The sequence below is a fragment of the Hoplias malabaricus genome, chromosome 2, assembly GCF_029633855.1.
Source record: "Hoplias malabaricus isolate fHopMal1 chromosome 2, fHopMal1.hap1, whole genome shotgun sequence".
In the NCBI taxonomy this organism is placed as follows: domain Eukaryota; kingdom Metazoa; phylum Chordata; class Actinopteri; order Characiformes; family Erythrinidae; genus Hoplias; species Hoplias malabaricus.
In genome coordinates this window covers 39373307-39386591 of record NC_089801.1, presented here as the reverse complement: position 1 = coordinate 39386591, position 13285 = coordinate 39373307, and the positions used below count along the sequence as shown (strand labels likewise).

Below are 13285 nucleotides of genomic sequence, written 5' to 3'. Positions count from 1 at the left end.
CAGACTCCTTAAGGGCCCTCCCCCCACTTGGGGCCCTGATAACTCTTTTCACCCACTTTTCCCCCGACTACGACGCTGTCGGTCTGATATTGCTTGACAGAATACACACACGTAGTGTTGCCAACCGTCACGTAAATTACGTAATCTTCTCATTTTTTGACACGGAGTACGCGCATTTCATTGGTCGTTTATTTAGCCAATCAGCAGCCAGAGTTATCTGTCCATCTTTCAGTGTGCAGCCAATGGAGTCAGAGTCCCTCCTACAGGGGATGTTTTACGGCAGCACAGCTCTGATTTCGGATAGAACTAATGTTAGCATCATGTCCTGGAGAAAAACATTTAATTCTCCCTCAACACATCACAGATTCATGAATCAACATAATTATTTAAACATACAAATCACATTTTTTGTAAATGTACAGTTACTGGTCAATTTCAGGAGGGCAAAGAAGATGATCAATGAATAAAAGAAATGTGTCTTTCCATGTTACAGAGTTATTACTGAGCCACTTCCCACACTCTGCTAAAACCTCTACATTCCCTGTTCTCCAGAATCGATAGCCGAAGGTTCTGAGAAACACTAATTTACCTGATGGAGGAGATGGAGAGACGGCTGTTGGGGGTGGTTAGTGCAGTGTGTTTAGGAGCATGATGATAAAAACTGAATGGTGTAAAGTATGTCCGAAAGTGGTTGAGGCATCTTAGTATTAATGCTTTAAATGCCACAGACTCCAGAAGGCAGTGTTTGTTAATAAATACATTTTAAAAATCCTCAGCTAACCTCTGACAGGAAGTGTGTCCAAATTGGGGGTAATCATGTTTGATGTCCAAAATGTGAGTCTGGGGGTAATCATCGCCCTGACCATTAGACCTGTTTTCCTGGAAAGCTCTTAGAAAAAGATCCACCTGAATCTGATCCATTACAGAGCAGCAGAGAGGGGACACACTGGCACCAAGAGCTTTGTAGAATCCACTTCAGCTCCTGGGAGACAACAAAACACAAGTCACAGGCCACTATCTAATCTCCATCCAGTCTGTTCTCCATCCCATTAGCAATCGAGTGCCTTTTGATGACTAATCCCAGCTTCTTCTATTCTCTCAGAATCCAGCTGGTTTGACTAGTGTGAACGTTCACGGTGCCAGAGTGCCAAACCGGAACATGTGATGCGACACTCACTGTCAACACACTCAGTACCAAAGGGTTCACTCTGGTCCAGCAATGAGGGGCAGTGTTTGTTGGAAATCTGGGCAGATGAGAGCAGACAGGAACAACACACAAGATCTCACAGATATATTTTTTTAATTCATTACCATTAACCTCAGTATATGTGCCGTTCTAATAACAGAAAATCTCTGTTTTGTATAATTCATAATTCTAAAAACCATGAGGGGCTAAGAGTCACCGCTGACAAAACAACTAATAAACCACATAAAAGTACAATCGTGAACTTGCAACAGTGCCGTTACTCAAAACTAAAACCAGTTTGTGAACATGAGCACACTCAGGTCAGCGAGGCTAGAGTCCTAGCTAAACCACAATAAGCAAAAACTTAAATAAATAAATAAATAAATGACAAAACGCCCCCTAGAGGCAGACTGGGTTTACGCCTCAATTGTAAAATGTCCGCTGCTCATTAATAATCCTATTTATATTTCCAGGAACAAATTCTGTCCATCAGGGTCTCAACATGTTTCCACTGGCGTTCACCATTAAACATAACCCTGATTATTCACAGCAAAACAACATTTTTTTTCCACTTGCTTTATTTCACCCTCTCACTGTTCCATTATTTCACTCTCCAACTATTTATTTCATTCTATTTTACTTCAATTTCACTCTCGTTATTTCATTCTTTCAATTTTATTTGACCCTCTCATTATTCCATTGTTTCCTGTTCAATATTTTATCATTTCATGGATTCATCATTTCACTCTTTCATTTCAGTTTCACTCTCTCACTACTTCTCTAATTCCATTAGTTTCACTCATTCATTCTTTCAATCTTTTACATTTCACCATTTCATTTAATTAGAAGCAAAATCATCCTGTAGAGTTTTTATTGACAGAATTCGTTACAGCACTCTTCTCTGAAAAGAATGTGTTTGTTACATTGATTTTTTTTATTTTTTGTATCAAATAATCAAATAATGCAAATGACTCTATATTCCTCCCTCTCTCTCTATCATACACACACACTTACCCAAACTACATCATTTCCCGGACTAAATAGATATCTATAAAAGCTCCTCTCAGTTAAATTACAGCCAGAATTAAAAGCTTTTAATGGCTGGACCCCTGCTGTGTTCACATACAGATCTGCTCCTCTTTCTCTCTGATTAAAGACGGCCTGAAACACATCTCTCAGAAAGACAGACACTTAATAAACTTTCAGAAACATCACACACAACAACAAACTCCTAAACCTGCCCTGAGTCTGAGAACACGTGTTTAACATGTGTAACCTTCCCTCCGCCTGACGTCTCTGTACACGGCTCAAGAAGAAAAACCGAGAGGCAAACAGAAATCATTATGTTTACTTGCTTTAATTTAAAAAAAGTTACATTCTCTCTATATCAAAAGATGTTTTCATTATTTCAACATTTTAAAACAGCTGACCACAAACTGAGCATATACAACAGATCTTTATTTTATCTGAGCATTAAAGGGTTAACGTAGGATGTAAAGATGTGCGTCTACACATCATATTTAAAATCAGGTGTGCACTGTGCAATTATTCAGGAATGACTGATCTTCTAATAAATATGATAAACATGAGATAAATAAAGCAGTGCCTAGTGTTTACATTAAACATTCAAATAAAAATAAAGACACAAAAGGTTTCTTCACCTTTCATTATCCGTTTAAAGATACATGTGTAATTACTCAAAATAATGTAGTTAAAAATTCATTAATCAACTGTTTATTGCTTAGTCCATAAACACTTTATCCTCATCAGGGTTACGGTGGAACACACTCACCTCATCACTCACACACACTCGCACCTGTGGATAGTTCCACACACACACACCAGGTCACTCCAGACTCGTTATGACACTGATCGGGATGAAAGAGTTGTTCTTTATCCTTTCAGACCCCACAGGGCCAAGCTGTTCTTCTCTCTGCTCCATGTCTTTTCAGACCCAGCTGCATGTCCTCCTCTCTCTCAGAGATGGGCACTGTGAGTGTTTTACACTCTGTTGTCGTATATATTTAATGATTATGTTTCTCCTCAGAAAGCGCCTGGTCTCAATCAGGTCCTCAACCAGCACTGGGAACAACGGTCTGGGGTCTGACCACTGGGCGGTCACTGCTACGTGCCATAGATGATTGGTCAAAGGCATACAAAAACTGTTTGACTCATGGGGCACTGATGTGTGCATTAGTGTCCACTGCCTTGTGCAGTTGCCATGGCGACAGTGAAGTTGGACAGGTCTGTCTACTGTCCTCTGAAGGGGGTTTTACAAAACTCTGTCCAACTGGTGGGGGGTATGTACAGAATAATAATCACTCACAGAGCTTTGCGAATGGTGTTAATGCTAAAGGGGCTTAAATTAATCACCGCCCCCTGAGGCTGCCTGCTTCCAGTGGCGATGACTCAATACCACCCCCTGTATCTCAGACGTAAATGACACACTGATGGAAGCCACAAGCGCATTAGTGATGTCACAATCAATATCAGATACTCATCACTGGTGTGTGGAGCAGTGGAACTGTGTATTCTGGAGAGTTGGAGTGGTTTGTGTGAACTTCAACACCAGCACCTGACTTTACAGATAGGAAGGCTGAATGCCATCAAATCCTCACAGAGTCTACATTTGAAAGAGGAAGACATTCCTGATTAATGCCCTTTAAGTTCAGATTCAGAGGAACATATCCACAGTCAAAGACAGAGGCTGTTTGTTTGTTTGTTTTGACATGATTATTCAAGTCTGTCTGATTTACTTTAATTATTAAACGTGTGCAACAAATGAGAAAATAATTACAATTTTTTACGCTTTACTGCTCAGGCTTGAAATTCCTCTGAAAGCAAATGGCTTGCAGTAGTCACGCCCCCTTGAGGATATGGCTGTGTATTACTGCCTGCTTTCTGCCAGTGGAGCTTGCTGCTGAACAACTGTTTGTTTTGTGTTTTGTTGGGCGTGCTAGTAGTGTGTGCGGATGACACATTAGCATTAGCACTGTTATTAGCACTAGTATTAGCTAGCGTATTTGTGTTGGTGAAGTACGCTCGGACGGTGTTGCGCACATTTGTAGGGAGGCGGATGCGAATTGTGTGGCGGAAGTTTCTGGGGCTTTTGTTCTCGTTAGCAGGAAGGATGTTAGGCCTGTTGTTAATGTTGTCTGTGCTGCAGATGCTAGGAGGGGCGTGGCCGATATTGGAAGAATCACTAATGCTAAGTATGTGGCTTGGGTCGCTGCTGCAGATACTATCTGTTGTTTCTGCTGATATGCTATCGCTAACGACCTCACTATTGCTAAATGATGGGTTAGCATTATCTTCGGTTGCCGTGGAAACACAAACACAGCTATTGTTTTGGTCACATTCGTTAATCTGTGATGAATGCAGCAACAGTTGAGCATCCTGCCTGTAAAATAGCGTCTGTGGAATGTTTACCTGCGCTATGCTACCTGCCTGACTTGTTTCCATGGTAATCCCAGAGCTCCCAGCATCAGCAACTGCACCCTCTTTTGTTTGTTGTTTAAGCATCACTCGACCCACAGTTGGAAAAAAAGTGATTTTCATCCTGTTGACTCTCTCTTGTCCTAAAGGGAGATCCAGGTTATGTTTATTAGCAGACATTTGCGCTACATTTGCATCTGAATCCAAGGCTGGACGCTCCAGACAAATGTGAGCCACAGATGTCTCCCACTTCTCATCATTTTCGTGCCTCAGCTGGGGCTCGTTCTCCTGTGAGTCTCCTTTATCTCCTCCAGGTGTGAAGGCGCTAGAAAGAGGTTCAAGGTCATCTGGGTTTGGGCGAGCCTCGGCACAGCTCTCATCAGAGGAACTTTCACTTCCTTCTGGTTGTGTCTCTCTGATTTTATCTGCAGTTGCACCTATCTTTTCATCCTTATCGCTCTCCATTATTTGTCCTATACCTTCCTTAGTCTTCCCTGCATCATCACTGTCTTTGTGTTCATCCTTGAGGGTGATATGAGACCTATAAACACCTTTAGACTCGTCCTGTCCGTCTCCAAACTCTTCATATGTGAAAGCCATGTTCCACAGCTTTCTGGGCATCTCTGGAGTTAGTGGGCGGAGCCTAGCAGAAGAGCCAAACAGAAAGGGGCGGGGCTGACTCTCACCAGGGCTCTGGATTGGCTCTGAGGAGCTAAAGGACACTGTGCTGTCCAGTGAGCTGAGAGAGGATGCGGTGGTGGTGGACGAGAGACTGGACATGCTGGCGAGCCTCTGCGCTGGGTGACGGAAACGAGATGAAAATTGTGGCGATTTCCAAAAGGCGTACCGCCCTTTCCCTGCCCCTTTGCGAACCTGGCCTTGTGATTGGCTGATTCTGCCACTGATTGCTTCGCTCTCGCAGCTGAATTGACGGAGAACAGGAAGATGATTCGGCATTCCTGACGCTTCCAAACACACGGACGGTTCTGAAAGACACCGGTTCCGAGTCTCACTCAGCTTTCCGGCATTGAGTGATCTCACAGACGCACTTGAACGAGATGATGCCATAGCCAGCGACCCGTAGCTACATGCCACACCCGCCCTCGCCATGGTGATCTTTAAAGGGTGAACCTCGCGGTGGAGAAAGCTCAGAGGAAGGAAGGGGTGTAGATCAGCAGAGAGGAGAGGACAGGGAAGACCGTCCGGATCCGTCTCGGAGGAGGAGGAGTGCAACAGGAATGAGGCACTTGCTGAGAGATGGAAAGAGTTTAGAGAGAGAGAGAGAGAGAGAGAGAGAGAGAGAGAGAGACCTGTGATGTAGAACAGCTGAACAAACTCAGAGGAGAACACTCACTGCCCAAATCTGTTAAACCACACCAATGCCTGACCCATTTAACATGGAATTAAACAATATTTAAGGTGGAAGGGAAAAAACAATAAGGATGACAATATCAGGCTTGTGTAGGTAAACATTTAACTCTTAAGAGAAACTACTTGGAAGACACAAATTCACATTTATTGCCTTATTCTGTTATTATATTGGTGTTAAAATCCCAATATAACATGAACATCCCAGCAGCAATTTTGTAATTTGTATTTCAACATTTTGTTCCTGAACTGGGATCAGTGTGGGCCAGTGTCACTAAAGCATCTAATCCTGGAACACACCTCAGCATTCCTGTCCTCAGCACACACTGTCATTCTGTAACTGAGGTCACACACACATTCACTCACTGTCATGTGACTGCATACAGGATGTTCAGTGAACGTTACTCAAGGGCATCTTATTTAAAGTGAAGAATAAACTTGTGTCCTTAGAAACTGTTTGTGACACACATGTCACCATGGGCTCTTATAGACTACAGTGGAAATGGAAAGTCAGATATGAAGTTGGCAAACCTACACCCTGTGCTCTATAGATCCACATTAAGGCAACACTACACCATCTTTTGTACTCCGTTTATTCTGTATTTCAGTACTTTTTTCTGTTTATTTATTAAAGTGCAGGGAAGTGCCTGTACTTTCCCTGCACTATTATTTTCTTATTATTTATTTTAATTTCCTCTTTCCAAATAATCTTTTTGGGCACAATCAAGTTTTAGCCTAGGTACACGATTTAGTGAAATGACAGAATATTCTGAGCAAATAACTTGAGTTTTTTGTCTTAGTTACGATGGTTTAAATTCTAATTAATTACTAGTGAGGTACCAAGGGTTGTTACTTTGTATAAAATATATCCATCACATATTAGTGTCGCATAGCAACAGAAGATAATCTTGGCTACAGTGGGACATGATCTAAAGATGTCACTGACTCAGAGGCCCCTGATTCCTCTCTGCCAAAGGCATCTGAGACACGTAACCCCTACCAACTAACAAGCTAATCTCCCCAGAAATGTTAAGATCGTGTCGCACAGGACCCAAGCCTGAAGTGGATGGCTTAAAGAGCCCACCTCATTGACTTTCAGTGGAGGGTCCACAGAGGATTCTTGAAGCATTAGAATAGTCTACCCTTCTACAAAACTGAGAAAACAGACAAAAGCCAAAGAATAACAATGCATAATCCTCCAGGGAAAAGCCCAACCGTGCTCATATCGACCCAGGCTCCACTGTCCTCTCTCTCAGCTCCACTGTCCACTCCGGTCACTCTGTAGTTCTATAGTTGGAGACTGGGGTCTTACTGTTACCCAATTTTGCCTTGTTTTAATGGTTGGGAAGCAGTTATGATTGGGGTCCTTCTCAGTGCTCTAGTGACATTTACGTGGTGGTGTGTTAGTGTGTATTGTGCTGGTACAAGTGGATCAGACACATAAGTGCTGCTGGAGTCTTTAAGCCCAATGTCAGAAACAAAGACAGTCAGAGGCAGTAGCATTTCTGTCACTGCCAATTCATGTTGGTCATCTTCTTGTCCTTTATCAGAGGGTCGCAGGACACTGCCTACAGGAGACCGCTAACAAGACACTTTCTAAAAGACACTTCCCTCAGGACACTACCCACAAGACACTGCCCAGAGGACGCTTTCCACAGGACACTGCACGCAGGACGCTGCCAACAGGACACTGCCCACAGGACGCTGTTGGATGGATGTTTCAGTCCAGCAATGTCACTGAGGTTTTAAAAACTCCACCATCACTGCTGTGCCTGATCCACTCATAGCAAAGGGACTACAGTCTGCAACTGTAGAACTACAAAGTGCTCATCAATATAAGGTCTGTATATCACCGTATACAGTCTGAATGGAGCAATTTCTTTAAACGTAACCTCACATACAATTGTTTTAAATAATAATTAAATCATGAAGATAAAAAGTAAGACATCGTTTTGTCTCTCTCCTCTTTTCTGCTCTTGTTTCTCTGAGGTCTGACCTGAGAGGTCATCTGTTTCCTTCCTAAGCAGTTATGATTGGGGTCCTTCTCAGTGCTCTAGTGACATTTACGTGGTGGTGTGTTAGTGTGTATTGTGCTGGTACAAGTGGATCAGACACATAAGTGCTGCTGGAGTCTTTAAGCCCAATGTCAGAAACAAAGACAGTCAGAGGCAGTAGCATTTCTGTCACTGCCAATTCATGTTGGTCATCTTCTTGTCCTTTATCAGAGGGTCGCAGGACACTGCCTACAGGAGACCGCTAACAAGACACTTTCTAAAAGACACTTCCCTCAGGACACTACCCACAAGACACTGCCCAGAGGACGCTTTCCACAGGACACTGCACGCAGGACGCTGCCAACAGGACACTGCCCACAGGACGCTGTTGGATGGATGTTTCAGTCCAGCAATGTCACTGAGGTTTTAAAAACTCCACCATCACTGCTGTGCCTGATCCACTCATAGCAAAGGGACTACAGTCTGCAACTGTAGAACTACAAAGTGCTCATCAATATAAGGTCTGTATATCACCGTATACAGTCTGAATGGAGCAATTTCTTTAAACGTAACCTCACATACAATTGTTTTAAATAATAATTAAATCATGAAGATAAAAAGTAAGACATCGTTTTGTCTCTCTCCTCTTTTCTGCTCTTGTTTCTCTGAGGTCTGACCTGAGAGGTCATCTGTTTCCTGCTCAGCAGCGTTCCACAGTTCAGAGAAGGTGGTCTCCACTTCTTCGCCAAAGATGGAGGGAGAGTTTTCTATCAGGAAGCGGACAAGTGCAGCCACCTGGACACAGACAGTGAATACAGTTGAGAAAACATACCTGGAATCATTGGGCGCAAGGCGGGAATACACCCTGGAGGGGGCGCCAGTCCTTCACAGGGCAACACAGACACACATTCACACATTCACTCCCACACTCACACCTACGGACACTTTTGAGTCGCCAATCCACCTACCAACATGTGTTTTTGGACTGTGGGAGGAAACCGGAGCACCCGGAGGAAATCCACACGGACACGGGGAGAACACACCAACTCCTCACAGACAGTCACCCGGAGCGGGAATCAAACCCACAACCTCCAGGTCCCTGGAGCTGTGTGACTGCGACACTACCTGCTGCACACCGTGCCGCCTATTAAGCAACAAAAGATAGGATTTCCTATGTTGGAGATACAGTGCAGGGTTCTTATGGATGTAGCCTTTTCTTAATTGTTGTCTAAATTAGCTACAATTATAAAAACCTAACGTTACCAGATACAATATGAATATCCTGAAAAGTCCATATCCACATACAGCTGCCCACTTTCTGATGATTTAAAAATAAATAAAAAATTTAAACTGCAATATTTATGTAGAACAATTAATTCAGAACACTTCCTTATGTGTTTTCCTATACACAGTTTTAGCTTCAAAAATGTAGTAGGCTACTATAATAAGCAAGCAAATTAATTTTACATGTTCATCTACAGGTTTACAGAGTTTAACAAAGCAAAGAAAGTGGCCAGTGCTGAAAGACAGGGCAGCATTGAGTCATCCTTAACAAGAGGAGTGCAAGTATACCACCAAGGTCACCCTAGACAGAAGGCCATCACTGAGACTATCATTAAGGTAACTCCTGTACCTTATTGTCCAGACTTTCGTTCATATGAAAAATATGTGAAAATGGCTTATATATATATATATATATATATATATATATATATATATATATATATATATATATCCTTTACTTTTGTACATTTACCATAACAGCAGAAGTAGCACTGCAGTGGGGGCACTAGCCTTGGGCTGATGAAACATATTATCAAATATTGAGATAATTTCAACCACGGTCACTGCCTGCATTTAACCTTTAACCTTTTGTCTTGGTACAGTGATTCTAATCTCTTAGACAGTATTTCAAAGACCTACATAACAGAAAAGATATCATTTAACATTGTCATTTTGTACTAATGTCCTAGTAAAGTGTATGAATGGCACAGACTGTGAAAATGAATTTGCTGTTTAAGATCAATCAATCTATCTATCTATCTATCTATCTATCTATCTATCTATCTATCTATCTAGCAGTCGTTGAACAGTCCATCGCTCTGTGCAGGTTGAATCTTGGTTCATTTTAATAATGTGAATCAACCAATATCCCTGAGATATACTTAGAAGCCACTTGAGCATTGGTCCAATGAAACAAACAGAAAAGGCTTATTGCTGAAAAGAAATGAAAAAAAAAGCTGTCTTTGTGCAAAGAATCCATCCCCGATTCACCGCAGTTAGAACGCCTGGTGTTCAGATCACTCATAGACTAAAAGGCTCCCTTGACAGAAATGAAATACCCTATAATAATTGCGTGGGGTATTTTGTTAATTAAATTCATTTTTAATGACAATAATTCTCATATATATATATATATATATATATATATTCTTTTATTATTATTATTATTATAAATTTTTATTTGACAAGGCATATATTCGTAAAGTGGGCAGCACGGTGGTGCAGCAGGTGGTGTCGCAGTCACAGCTCCTGTGTGTTTGACTCCCACTCCGAGTGACTGTGTCCATGTAGGTTTCCTCCAGGAGCTCCGGTTTTCTTCCCACGGTCCAAAAACACACATTGGAAGGAGGTTTGTGGATAAATTCACTCGCCTGTTTCCCGTGGCATATTTTTTGTTCATTTCCTCTCGCATAATTTTGGATTTTGAGATGTTCCTTTCACATTTCACGTGATCCGCACCCAAATGCAGTCTCATTCATAACCCTGGCCAGCAGGCACTGTTGTTTTTCGCAATGTTTCAGCACCATAAACAACCATCTGTAGGCGGGACTGTGACTCAATTGGCTGCCACAGTAAATGATGGACAGCTAACTCTGGCTGTTGATTGGCTAAATAAATGTCACGACCAAAGACAAGTGCTTTTTTTTGTTTAGGAGCTGTGGGTGTGTCTGCCCCTCCCTCTGGCTGAGGAGAACAGCAGTTTCTAAGCTTGTTAGAGTTGGAGCTGTGCAAGACGAGACAGCCTGATAAACACTGGCTAGAGGTTTAGTTGAAACCTATGACGTTGGTTTCTTTTAGTTCTAAAATATGAATCTCAATTATGTCTCTTAAAACCCTGTGTGTAGAGTAATAAATTCATGATCTCTTGTAGAGTGAGTTTAGTTATTTTATTATATTAATTATTATGTAGCTCATGTCATGAAATTCTGTGAGATCTGCCAGAGCTCAGGTGGGCTGCAGGTGGCTAATGTCCATGCTAATGGCTCTTTCTTCCCTCCAATCCCAACTGAAACTGACTGCTCTTGCTGACCAGTAAGGCGAGGTGTAGTTTATCCTGAACAAGCCTCTGTTTGTCTCAGACACTGGGCCTTCGTAAACACATTTCCAGCACAAATGGACAGGAGAACCACTAATGATGAGGAAACATCCTCAGAATTTTACAAAAAGTGTTTTATGTTTAAACTTGTGAATGAGGCCTTAAAGTCAAAACTGTGTGTTCTGAGACGCTAACTCATGAGGTGCTGTTGTGTAGCTGGGTATGCTAATGCATTTTGGTGTAGTCCTGTCATGTTTTGCCCTCCTACTTATATCACAGCTCTCCCTTGATTACGGTGTCTAGAGTGCTGTACATTTCAGGATTACGGCTCTAGATCTATCGCAGGGAGGATAAGCTAATCTCAGCATGCGGACGAGTAAACACATCGTTTTTGATGCGGCACAATTCAGTTGGCAGCATGGACGCAGTGAATCAACTGTTGCTACGGCAACAGTGAAGTACCAGTCTGTGTCTGAGCAACTGGAAAGTTTTAGCACCTAAACAATCAGTTCGACATACGACAAGAGGATCCATAGCCTAAAAAGAGCTGATTCATTCACTCATCCATTTGTAACACATTCTGATCAGGGTCTCAGTGGGTCCAGAGCCCACAGGGTTTCTCACACACCTGTGGACAGTTTCACACACTCGCCCAGTCACTCACACACTCACCCAATCACGCTTACCCTGAAAAGGATGCCTGCCCTCATTTCATTTTTAATGTAATAAATGTCTTATAAATTTGATGTTCTTCGAAAAATGAGTAACAGTCAGTTTTCAGCTGGATCTCAGGCTTCATATCTGCTCTGGGGTTTGTGAAGTGGAGGATTTGAGACACTCTCTCAAGTCTCCTTTTACCCACTAATGTCCAAACAAAGCCAGCCGTCCTTTTCCCTGAATGATGCCACGGCTCCGTGCCTTTATGCTTTTATCTTTAATGTAAAGAGCGGTAAGTGACGTCAGCGGGAATGGGTTAAAAGTGCTTTGATGGAGGAGAGCTCCACTTTACAGAAGAAAATACGAGTTCTGCTCCTCTAACATCAGCCTTTACGCTCACTGTTCTTCTCCCGCTGTTCAGCTCACAATTGCACCAGAAACAAAACAAGGCCATACAACAATGCTTTGCTGTTTACAGGAGCTCAAAGTGCACCCTGGCCCTGCGGTGTGGCAAATGCAGCACAAGTATACCCACCTCAGAGTCTGAACTGTGAGCTAAAGTCAGAGACCACCCACCTGTCTTTACCACACACCCAGCTCTTTTCACTTATTTTTCTTTACTGTTTTGCTAAAGGATTGAATCACTTGTAATTGTTTGTTCATAAATAATGAAATGATTTTAAAGTTGAGGATGCATCTTTCTCATACATCCTTTTCATTTTTAATGAAAGACTTACAGAGAGAAAGAGACTCTTTCCCTCTCTGTGTTTTCTCTCTCTCTGTTGGACCTTCTGGAAAATTTATACTGTAAATACTGTTTAGACTGATCTCATTCATGTTTGTGTTTAGTTCAGTGTTTAACATTATAAGGGCTGTGTAAGTGTTACCTCCAGGTTGTTCTGGTTCTCCTCCTCAGTGCTAGATACAGAGTTTCTCCAGAGCACACTGGGTGCCACGCACAACGCCAAGTTGGCAGCTGTCATCTGGTTAACATCCGCACATGAGTGAATACGGTGCAGAATCAGAAACAGGTAACACAGCAGAGAGTGATTCACCTGGGGCAGCCTCTCTAACACACTACATGTGCACACACACACACACACACACAAACACACACACAAACACACAACAAAACAGCAGGTAAACACAAGAAAAAAAAACATGTAAACAAATAGGAAACAATAAACACATCAGAGAGTGGATCATTTGAGGCAGCATTCCAAACACACACACACACACACACACACACACACACACACACAGAGCAGGTAAACACTAGGAAAAATGTTTTTAATGTAAACAAACTGGGAGCAGGAAACACACAAG

General features: G+C 42.3%; 1 protein-coding gene across 4 annotated transcripts in view; it reads right to left on the bottom strand.

The window, feature by feature from the left end:
• Positions 1-2160: 2160 nt before the first annotated feature.
• arhgap20b (Rho GTPase activating protein 20b) overlaps positions 2161-13285 on the bottom strand; it is a 29625-nt gene continuing 18500 nt past the window's right edge. For 2 of the 4 annotated variants that reach the window (XM_066662217.1, XM_066662216.1), the window contains 3 exons: positions 12847-13036; positions 8661-8778; positions 2161-5871 (listed from right to left, as the gene is read on the bottom strand). In XM_066662217.1, coding sequence (XP_066518314.1) covers positions 4004-5871; positions 8661-8778; positions 12847-13036 — 2176 coding nt within the window. In that variant the 3' untranslated portion in view covers positions 2161-4003. The remainder of the gene's footprint in view (positions 5872-8660; positions 8779-12846; positions 13037-13285) is intronic. The other 2 variants (XM_066662218.1, XM_066662219.1) reach the window with 1 other exon arrangement.